The following is a 12,165-nucleotide window of genomic DNA, read 5'->3' on the forward strand; positions in this document are numbered from 1 at the left end:
TCTATTGGCACTCTCACTTTACAGGACAGGAAACAGACACTTAAGGAAGTTAAACTATATACTTAAGGTCACGGAGCCAGGAAAGGCAGGACCAAGTTTAAATCCTTGGCTGTCTGATGTCACAGCCTATGGGCTTAGTCACTCTTCAGTAAGGTAGTTTTGAGGTAAGGAGAGTTAGAAAAGGGATGTATCTTGAAGCCCTTGAAATCTGCAGAGTTAGGTAACTTCTGCTTTGGACCCCTGGATCCAGAGATTACTTTAGGGAAACAGAAATTGTGGACCTTTGCAGCTGTTGTTGGGGCATCTCAGTACATCAGTACATCAAAGAGTGCTGAGCCTGAAAAAATGAGGAAGTGTGCTTATGTTTACTTATTAGTTCTAAAGTCTGGTTTTTTTCTCTTTCTTTTAAAAATCTTAATTGGCCAAAGCCTCATAGTAGATGATATTATAAAATCCATTAGATTGAGAATATACTTACAAAGAAATCATCATAATTTTGGAAGGGCATTCATTAGTTAAATAACCTTATATACAGAAAGGTTAATCTTTGCATCATTGACATCATTTTCAAAGTGATTGACATTTTCATTATTCTTAGCTAGCAAAGACACAGAAAACCAAACTGGAAAGATCTAGAATTACTAAAAAATGGGATGCTCCTGTTTGTCCACCTGCTTTCTAAAAGCTGTATAATGGAAAATGAACTACCTGTAAGTGAGCAGCATACCTGGACTGCAGTTACTGACATACTTAGAGTTTACAGACACTTCACAGAATGGCTAGTGATTATGCCTCTAGTTGGTAAAATAGCTAGCTGATTAGTCCCGGCAGAAATGACATATCCCAAGCTAGAACTTCTGTCATGCCTTGGTAATGGGAAGTAAATTCTTTGAGATCAGAAACAATGTCAGTTATATTTAAAATGACACTGGAAACCACGTTGTAATGGACCATTGTGCAGAGGTGAGCAGGGACTAAGACGAGATAATAGGATTTTAAAAATTTGATTTTATTGGTTCTCTCCTCTATTTGCATTTTTCATCAGGATAACCTCTGCCTATAAGTTCTACTCTGGAAGTTTTTTCTCCTTCAATTTATTCTGGGTGTCTGGGTTGATTGAAAGGCAATATATGCGTAGTCTTAGAAAGGCTGAATGGGTTGACAGAATTTTTGGTCTTCCCTGAAAATTCATCTATTGATTTGACAAGACAGTTACATTTTGTGAAGCTTGGAATACCATAGTCGTCATTTCAAGACAACACAGAGCTGAAGCGAGGCTTCAGGGGAAGCACTGATATGTCCGGACACCTGGAGTGTTTCTCAGTCTCAGATAGGAAGAAACACCCAGATGGTATCTAGTCTGTTCACACTTATCTAGGAGGAGAGACTCCTACATGATGAATTTCATGTATGTTTTTAGAAATCTCCAGAGAAGGACCCCACTGTCCCCTACATTAGTGCTGGGTGTGCATGTGTGTGTGTGTGTGTGTGCTAATTCGCTTCAGTCGTATTTAACTCTTCATGACTGTATGGACAGTCACCCCTCTGTCCGTGAGTTTGTCCAGGCTAGAATACTGGAGTGGGTTGCCATTTCCTCCGCCAGGGGATCTTCCCGACCCAGGGATCAAACTTGAGTCTCTTATGTCTCCTGTGTTGGTAGGTGGGTTCTTTACTGTTAGTCCCACCTGGGAAGTCCAGTGCTGGGCGTACCTCCAAGCTGAACTTCTCTTGGTACAATTAAAACTCATTGCAACCAATTAGTCTCTTGGGCAAAGAAAGAACCAGTCTTCCCATAACAACACTTAACATGTTTTTAAGCAATCTTTAACAAATCACTGAGTTGTAGCAGAAGGCAGGTTATTATTGAATACTGTTATACTTTTCAGAGAGACAGAGCCTCAAAATGTTAATATCCAGAAAAAAAGCCTTGAAAGATGATTTAATAGAAAGAAAATGGTGATCAACAGATGCTAATATGAAGTGATGATGAATAAATGAAGTAAAGATGACTCTGTGTTTTCTAAAAGGAATTCTCAGCTGATGGCTCAAGGGAACGCTATAGATGTGGTACATTCTGATTTTCAGAAGGTGCGCTGGTAAAGAGTAATGATATCCTAGTAGGCAAGATGGAGAAGGTGAGCCAGATCATGGTATAATCATCTGGGTGCATAGCTGATCGAATGGTCACATCTAAAAGACACTGATGTCAATTAGCAGGTTCTCTAGTGGTATGTTATAGGACTCACGACTGTCAACATTTTCACTGCTATTTCAGAAAAAAGAGAGCATGCAATTCTAGTCAGCTGACATGTACTGAATGGCAATTACATGCAGCATCCTGTGCTGGGTGCTGAGGGAAGAAAGCAGAATAAGCAAGCACCCAGTATCTACCACAGTATATGGGGATGAAGAAGGAATGTGAAGTGAGAGGATCTGGATATTTCTCTCCGTTTTGCCATTTACCATTCACATGTCTCTAGACAAGTCAATTCATACTTCTATGGCTCAGTTTTTAACCTGTCTTCAAAAATTTGAAAGAGATAATTACCAAACATTGTGAGGTTCACATGAGGTTATATGAAAGTGCTTTATAAAATGGAGAGAAGATAGCAGAACCTGTGTTATCTCGTTTGATCTGTAGGAAGATTCTTTGGGTTATATGCTATTAAGAGTTTTATCTTGCAGGTGAGAAAACTGAGGCACAGAGAGCTTTAGTAAAAACTAAAAATGCTATCTTAGCACAGAGGAGAAGGGACAGGTGTATGGGGAGAAATGCAAAAATAAGTGATATTTGAGTGGTGCCATATTGGTTCAGTAAGAGTTTTCCAGGTGGAAGTGTGGCAGAAAGGCATTTTTAGGGGAAAAATAATATGGTCAAAAGGATAGCAGTGTGAGTATGCAAATGTATTTCAAGAAAGATGATTGGACTGATTTTATTAGAGCATTAGTATTAGGAGTTCTAAGAAAGAACGATGAAGATGGTGGTGGGCAAGGATCAGCTTCTTGAATATGTTGGCACTGTGAATTATTGAAGATTTAGGAGTAGAGAAGTAAATGATAACTGAGACTTTGGGAAGATATTCCATAGAGCGGAGTTCAGGATAGATTGGAGAAGTAAATTTTCTGGGAGGTAATTTGGGGGTTTCTCATGACAGATCTAGAAAAAAGGCATTAAATTGGAGGAATGGCAATAGGAGCAGGTGGATTCAACCAGTTTTGGCAGCACATTAAAGTGGCAGGTGATCCAGAGGGAGGGGTTGATAGCTTAGAATTATAGACTTGGTTTAATAAGACTTAAATGAAGAACTAAAATTCCAGATGATTGAAAGAGTAATAATTCCTTTCTAGTTTGCTATCATCTTGAGTCTTGTCAGTATACGCATTCAATCAGGAATATGTTTGCATATGAAAAGCCTTCAATTCCAAAATTGACCTAGCTTGACATTGAAAATCCTGGCGACACGACTCTGTTGCACACTAAAGTGAACAGGAAACAAAAGAGGACCATGTGCCACAGAAAATAATTCTCAACTACAGATAGAATCTTTTAATAGTCAGTATTATGCTTATACAAATATTTTCTGAGAAGTACTTTTTCAGAAGATTATCTCTGTGTGCATGTGGGGGTCAGAATGGAAGTCTTCCCTTTGTCATTCTGTAATCTAGGAGTTGATGTCTTTTGTCACAGAACTTCAGTACGTATTATTAACACTAAATGGGCAGAAGGGAGTGAGAAATGAGGAGGCAGGAGATGACTATTATAATATTGGTGAAACATGTTCTGGAAGATGCACTAACTTGATTTCTTAATAAGTATCAAAGATTAATCACATTAAATAGCGTTTTGTAACCTGAAATCACTGGATACACTTCAGTGATTCAAGAACTTCCTGATGCAAAATACATTTACCTTGGGAGAGGTGCTACAGATTTCATCAAATCCTTAAAGGCATCTAGTGCTAAGTCGCTTCAGTTATGTCTGACGCTTTGCAACCCCATGGACTGTAACCCGCTAGGCTCCTCTGTCCATGGGACTCTCCAGGCAAAAATACTGGAGTGCGTTGCTATGCCCTCCTCCATGGGATCTCCACAACCCAGGGATCGAACCCACATCTCTTATGTCTCCTGCATTGGCAGGTCGATTCTTTATACCACTAGCGCCACCTGGGAAGCCCCTATGGGCATCTATGACACCCCAAATAAAACAAATCACTGGTAAATTATGGAAGGGCCTTATTCTACAGAACAGATACAACAATGAATTTTTAAAAATGAACAGGAGAAGTTTCTAACTTAAAAGATGTCCATGTTTATAGGTTTAGAATAGACAAAAAGAATTTCCTGTAGCTAATTCAGTTCAGCTCAGTTCAGTTGCTCAGTTGTGTCTGACTCTTTGCGACCCGATGAATCACAGCACGCCAGGTCTCCCTGTCCATCACACTCCTGGAGTTTACTCAAACTCATGCCCATTGAGTCGGTGATGCCATCCAGCCATCTCATCCTCTGTCACCCCCTTCTCCTCCTGCCCCCAATCCCTCCCAGCATCAAGGTCTTTTCCAATGAGTCAACTCTTTGCATGAGGTGGCCAAAGTACTGCAGTTTCAGCTTTAGCATCAGTCCTTCCAATGAACACCCAGGACTGATCTCCTTTAGGATGGACTGGTTGGATCTCCTTGCGGTCAAAGGGACTCTCAAGAGTCTTCTCCAACAGCACCCTCTAAATTTTTGCTTTTGTTACTTCATGTTTAGATATTGATAAAAGATTCTTAAAGCTGAATTATTTCAGCAGGCTGAATAAACTAGTGAACCTACAAAGTATTTTTCTCTATTATTATTTATACTTTGACTCTTTAGACCATAACAAGGCTGGATAGATTTCAGGAATTGTTTGGCTTAACACGTAGCTACAGGCAAATTCATAGCCAAGTTATTCCAGATGGGGGAACTGCTTATGTTTAAGTATCTGGAGCTCTCCCATCCCCTGTTAGTAATGTTTGTGTGTGTCAGAGTGGGAACTCCTGAATTTGAGGATTTTCAAGGAGTCATTCTCAGCACAGTATTAATGTAACAGAGATTCTCTATCTGCCTGTGTTTCCCAGACCAGGATGTTCCACCACGCCCTGAGAGGTAGGACATCATCATGTATGTGGATAAATACTCTAGAAATGACAGTGCTGCTGGTGGGCATTTAAGAATAGAGTATAAAATGGAATGGTCCCATCCAAGGGACAGGAGGTAAGGAGGCAACCCCATGAATCCTTCCTTCTCTCATTTCCCTGATTACATTATCTCCTTTTGCCCTACTGTGCTATACCTAGGAAGTTCCCCCAGACCTAGACCTACTCAAGAAGGTAGAATATTGATGCACTGCAACTGAAAGGAGAGGCCCATTATGTGAAGATACGTGGCCAACAATGAGACTTAAACAACAAGGAAGCCCCCAAGGCTTAGAAAGTGGCTGGTCTAGATGGTGCCTCAGATGATAAAGAATCCATCTGCAATGCGGGAGACCTGGGTTCGATCCCTGGGTGGGGAAGATCCCCTGGAGAAGGAATGGTTACCCACTCTAGTATTCTTGCCTAGAGAATTCTGTAGACAGAGGAGCCTGGCAGGCTACAGTCCATGGGGTCGCAAAGAGTTGGACATGACTGAGTAACACTTTCACGCCATCGGATAACACAGCAAATGGAGACAGAGACAAGGAGTGTCAGCTCACAGCAGGGAAACTTCATTGGAGGGGAGAGGGCAACTTCTCTGAGGCCTGGGGTGTGGAAGCAACTCCAATTTATATACCACTGTCAACCTGGCTTAGCAGATACAGGTTGGCACTTCTTTGGCTAGAATTCTTGACCATGGCTATATGAGTGGGTATCATATACTCTAGAAAGAAAGGTAATTCTCTGTAAACTGGTGCTGTGGAATCTGCTGAGATACCAAGGAAAGGTCTTAATCAAGCAAGAGGTTTTTCTTTTAAAAATGTACATTTATTTGTCCTTCGTTGAGGTCCATTTTGTGCCGAACCCTTCTTTGGACTTAATATGTTAAGCACTGAAACGGACCAGTGAACAGACAGGGCTCTGGAGCCTAAATGCACGGATCAATCCTGACTCCTTAGGAGCTACTTAAGATCTATAAGAATGAATATGGGCAAAGTATTGAAGCTCTGGAAGTCTCAGCTTCACCACCTGCAAAATAGGTGTAGTAAGCGAACGTAAACTTTTAACAATGCCTGGCACAGAGGAAGTTTTTACATGAAGTTGTGGGGATTAGGTAAAATCAGTATAAAATGGCACGGTCCCTGCCAGTCTTCAGTAAGTGGTGCTTCTGTTACCATTATTACTGTCAGGGATAGCAATGATGACGCTGAAAAGTTACGGAGAAAGTCAGAACAGCCCATGTGCCAAGGTCATAGGAAAAAATGGAGGAAAATGTAGTGACCCGCACTGAACAAGGCTTAACATCTTGAATCCTTAACTAAGGGGAGAGAAATAAGCAAACAATGGTAATAAATTAGGGAGAATATTGGGAGTATGGAGAAATTATCATCGCTGTTTCTTTTTATTTGTGTTTATTGTGTGGTGGTGGGGGTGATTACCAGTTTTATTTGAATGTTTTATAAGCTGTTAGATTTATTTACTGAGAATGAACAGATAAATAGGGATGTTATTCAGCTGTGTCATGTCACGGCTTCTCATCAGCTCTTCCACTCACTTCCAGACAAGGTTAATTAATGAGGGAAGTTCGCTGTGGAGGAGGAGGGGGAGAGCTGGATCTGCTGGGTGATTCATCTTATTGGGGGAGCAGTGGATGAAGCAACTCTCAAGTGAGCAGTGCTGGGGAGGGAAGTCAGCACTGGATGGAGGCTCGCAGGATATGTTGAGAAAGATGGTACTGTCAGAGGACTGTGATCACTTTAACATGATATAATTCATCTTTTTTATTTTTGTCAATTATGAAAATATGTTAACACGTTTACAGGGGACTTGGAAAATACAGAACAAAGTTACATGTAGTTCCACTGTGTTTTACAGTTGTTATAAGTCGATAAACTAAGATTTTTAGTTGGCGTTTCACTATAAAACTCTCAGAAATTAATAAAAGGAAGGTACAGAGCAGTAGAAGATTAGAGTAAACCTGAAAAGCATTATCAACCAGTTTGACACAATTAAGATTTATACAATTTTCACACAATAGTAGGATACAAGTTCCCATAGACTATAAACTAGGAGACCCTGGAACATAGTCAGAGACCTAAGACCAGGTGCAGAAGTTTCATGGTCTAAAAGTATTGAAATCATACAGAGTCTGTTCTCTTATTACTGTGGAATTATGTTAGAGATCAATATCAAAAGATATTAGAAAATAACCCACATATTTTCAAGTGCAGTGTGACATTTGCCAGGAGAGATCTTTGACTATGATCACTTTAACATGATATAATTTGATAGAAACTGGAACAGCTTCTAAATCTCTTCTAATCCTGGATGTTCAAGGTTGCACTTTTTAATATGCTGTTTCCCTTCTTAGAGCAACGTGTCTTAATCCTAAACCAGAGGAGCTCCAGAAAAATTCTTCTATGTATGTTTTCATGGAGGGCTCTTTTCATTCACTTCTCATAGGTGACATGTCACTCAGGGAGACCTTCAGTGAGCCTGTCGAACGTGGTCCCCATCAGCCACTCCCTCATATTACCTTGCTTTACTCTTTGCCTAAAAGAGTGTGGCCTTGTGGCTAAGTGCAGGGGATGTAGAGCCAGGCTGCCAGAGTTAAAACCCCAGCCTTGTCCCTCCCAGTGTGTGACCTTGGGTGTGTAATTAACCTCTTGAGGTTTAGTTTCTTCATCTGTAAAATGGAAGCGATGAAAATACTTTCTTCTTGGACAGTCACAAAGACATACAAACTGTCTCACACTCAGCATACTGTAGTGAGCACAAATGTTAGCTACTATTTTAGCCTTCACTGCTTTTTGCAATCATTTTATTTATTTACTTATGGTGGTCTTTTTCCTTGCTGCTTGTTAGCAGTTACCAGAGACTTTCTGTTGTTCAGTGCTGAGTTTAGGATCTCAGATAGGCTCCACAAATATATTTATGTATTTGTCAAAATAATGAATGATATTCTATCAGTATTTAAGAAATTTCAGATCATGTAGCAAAACAGCTGCCTGAGCTGCCCGAATGACAGGACAGACCAACAGAACCCAAGCTGCTGTTTCTTGCCTGGACTGAAGCTCAAACTATTTCTCTGTGTTGTTATTATTTTTACCATACCTCCCACTTTGTGGCAAAGCTAAGATGCTGCAAAGTTTTATAATCTCTAGTTTGTTGTATGAAAGTAATAATAATTTTCTGTTGGTTTTCAAACAAGTTATCTAATGATACTGAATTATACTAGATATTGCTTTCACAAAATACACCTCACCCCTTCCACCCTTCTTTCCTTCTGGGATATGCCTGCTACAAACCAGTACAAACTGGGAAAGATGAAGAACTGACACGGAGAAAAGTTGGAATACCAATAATGCATCTTTCTAGCATTAACATGACAATAATTGCTACATCTAATAGTTTGCTTATAGAATTTCAAACTGGCTGAGACTACACAGTTAACAACTAATAAATGTATAGTGTTTCAGTGAGGCAGGAAAATACAAAATTGGATAAGATAGTCTGTTTTCTGTCCTCCGACTTACCCCTTTATCACAGGACCACAAATTGCTCTGTAGGTGGAGCTAATGCACCCGGTGCTGCCCAAGTACCTACCTCTCCCTTGCCTCGATCCCTGGTAAAAATTAAGGGTGTTCCCAATGTGCTCTTTGGGCTGTGGGACAGCCCATCTAAAGATTGTCCCTAGAAAGACCTGCTTTGCCCCTGCTTTATTTTTTTAGAGAAGAATTAATATCAAAGAAAATGTCTGATTCTGACTTTTCTGTTGCTGCTCCTGTCCTGATGACTTATATAAGGTTTTCAAAGCCTGATGAGAATGAGTGTTACTATCCCTGGCAAGGCTAGAACAATGACCCACAAGAACTGGGCTACCGGAAGCTCTAGACTCTCCAATGGGAAGAGGTCACACTGGCGACAGCCACAGTGCATTCCATTTGTTTGCCATCCTCCTATAATGAATACTGTTTGAGAGACTGGTTAGCATGTTGTAAAATTGATAAGATTCAGGTTGCCAAAGGCATTTCATGAATTTCATAGGTCTTAATTTATGTTGCTATGGTAACTGAAATGTTGGAATTTCCCAAGATTAGAGCTTTTATATTCTTAACTTTAGAATGGTAAAATAATGTAGATTATGACTCTGGACTTGGTGTTTGCTCTTGCGTGAAACATATTTTCTGTATGTGGAGTGTCCTATCTATGCTAAGGTGTGAATGAATGTTCAGCCACTGTAATTTCAAAATTAGGATTTCTGACATCCAACCTGATTTTCTTATCTACATGTATGAATCTTGATGGCCAAGATGTTTTTTTTTTTTTTTCAAATGGACAGTCTTTCTCTAAAGAGAAAGAGGGGATTGGAAGGGGGAGGTGGGAGAAGTAGAATTTTTATAGTAGTAGTTCTAGAATAGTCATCTTAAGGACTGACGTGAATTTGGCTCACCTTCTCCATCAAAGTGAATTTCTAGCATGTGCTGAGCACTTGATGCACTATTAACACGTGTTTTAAGAAAAGACACTCTGTTGAAGCATTTAGTGAGCCAGAACTGTCTGAAGTGAGAACGTGAGATATAATGAGTCCCCTGCCTTGAGACAGGAAGATAACGAAGAACCCTGTGTGCTGCTCAGAATCACATGTATTGATCATGTGGACCCGCAGCAGCTGGGACATGCAAGGCAAATGACCTAGGATGGACCCGAGACAGGAGTCTCACCCCTGCTGGAACCCAGCTTACCTTATATCCTGATGATTTGATGTGCACGCCGCGTTTGGTCAGAGTAGATTTCATTCGGATGAAAAAGGAACGCTCAAGGGTGTTGTCAGTGGTGAGCAGACTGGGGCTGGTTGATTCCACTGAAGAATATAAAAATACATACACATGATTTAGATCTCTACACAGCCCCTTTCAGCTACTGCTCAGGTGCAATCCTTGAGTTCACTAAAAATAAATGACTGATGGGTGCTAAGAGTGTAGTAATCAATTTATCTCATTTAGAAAATGTTTACTTTGCAGAAAATAAAAAGGGAGAATTAATGTATCCCAAGAAACTCCATTCTGGTTTCGAGCAAGAGCTTTTCAGGTCTTTTTAGGTTTCAGCAGCCATCCAAGTGGGATCTGATAGTAATTGTAGTGTATCATGAGGCTTGGCTGGTGCACACGGAGAGAACAGTCACAAAAAAGAAGGACCCCAGAGATTTATGGGATCAACCAAGACTCAGGTGGAGATGCTTCTGATCAGAGTCAGGACGACTTGCTTTTTGTTCTCCCTGCAAATCCCTTCTTGGATCAGTTGCTTGCTGGGGAGTTCTGAGCATGATGACACCATCAAGATTGGGGCAGCCATACCCTGACCAGTGTCCTTGCCCTTCTGAGTTATTTTCCTTCATTATGGGGAATAAGAAGCCTAACGTTTTCTCAACCGACTGGAGATAGAGGGCTGAGAATGGGCTATATGGATAAAAACAAAAATGACTCCCAAGATCAGCTTGCTCTTGCTGTCACTAGTGGCAGCTTATCCCCAGCCTAGAATAGAAAACATCCTCTGTGTTTCTACCTCTTTGCTTCTGAGAAAATCATAGTTTCTTCTCTTAAGACAGCTCCTCTTTCCCTTTCAATGTATTTAAGATTAAGCAGAGTATGTTTTGACTTATAAAACTTAAAATGGGAAAAAAAAACTCAAAATGGTAGTTTTCATTTTTGCTGATCTAAAACCACCTTTATGCAGGTCAGGAGGCAATGCAAATCTATTTTCTTTAGAAATAAGCTTCTATGGTATTTTACACATTTAAGTATTTTCCTGAAGAGAAGTTAACTTGGGGGTTTTAAAGCCTAAAAAGACTCTAATTTTACTCTTCTAAAATATACTTTAAAGTTTTTCTTATTATTCTAAAGTTAAAAAAAATTTCAACAACAAAACATTTTGAGCAGCTCTATAAGAACACTAATTTTCTCTAGGATGAAGATCAAGAAATATGTGTAATAAAGAGATTTAAGAATTAAGTACGTGAGAAAATAGCTATTAAAAAACAAAGAAAAAATAGGCAAAACAAGCTTTTCAATTTCAAATTATGAAACATATTCCATATATTTCTAAGGGGAAGAAACATCTATTTTTTAATATTAAACTTGATGCTCTGATGAAAGAAGAGTGAGATAATAAGAGAAGCCTTACTATTTGTGGTTGGGGGCTTGTATCATTCTTGCCTTCACCTGACTATATTTTCCTATATTTATGGCATTTCTATTCTGGGGTGATGGAACCAGTGACAAGTGTCCCTTCTTATGTGTCTCTCTCAAGATTTTCTTCTTTTTTTTTGTCTTAGCACAGATCTGATGTCATTTTAAATGTACAGCTTTTTATCACTCGAGGGAAAAGCAGAGCCATGTTATATTTAGTACTTTCATTTCTTCTGATTAAATATGAATTACTATGAAATTTTTCTCATCATCTAACACGCCATAATACGCCAACAGCTTTTTAATACACTATATAAGCACAAACTTCTGCTCTAAGAGTTTAATTTGCCCCTCTAATCCAATCACATCAACCTTATTTCTCTTATCAGAGATTCCCATTTTGAATTAAATGAGCTCATTAGTTTTAATCAAAAGCAGAGAGATCAAAACTTAAACGTAAATGCTTTAGATCAGAACTGTCAGTCAGCCGTGCAGTTCTATTTTACTAAAACACAAGATCAGAGACCCTTAGAACCAATTTTTCTCGTAAGGGATGCCGAGAGCTTGAAGATGCTATATCCACCCCCCCTCCCTTTTTTCCTTCCTCCCAAGGACAGATTATACATTTAAGGTTAGACTTAATTTATAGCAGTTTTTCATCCTGGTGGAAATGGAAAAGTATGCCAATCTACTAGGGTCCCTTTCACGTTTATTGGCCCCGGTCCTCAGAGACTTGAACTAACGTGAAGCCAACAGAATTCACATCACAAACTCAGCTTTCAGAATTCAGCTCTGTTCAGTGAGATTGTGTTTGCAACAGC

The 12,165-nt window shown here is 39.7% G+C and overlaps 1 protein-coding gene across 16 annotated transcripts in view; it reads right to left on the reverse strand.

Moving 5' to 3' along the window:
- NPAS3 (neuronal PAS domain protein 3) overlaps positions 1–12,165 on the reverse strand; it is a 920,744-nt gene that overhangs the window by 58,735 nt on the left and 849,844 nt on the right. For all 16 annotated transcript variants that reach the window (XM_043489743.1, XM_043489745.1, XM_043489742.1 and 13 more), the window contains one exon: positions 9,902–10,020. In XM_043489743.1, the coding sequence (XP_043345678.1) occupies positions 9,902–10,020 (119 nt within the window). The remainder of the gene's footprint in view (positions 1–9,901; positions 10,021–12,165) is intronic.

Source organism: Cervus canadensis, chromosome 17, assembly GCF_019320065.1.
Source record: "Cervus canadensis isolate Bull #8, Minnesota chromosome 17, ASM1932006v1, whole genome shotgun sequence".
In the NCBI taxonomy this organism is placed as follows: Eukaryota; Metazoa; Chordata; class Mammalia; order Artiodactyla; family Cervidae; genus Cervus; species Cervus canadensis.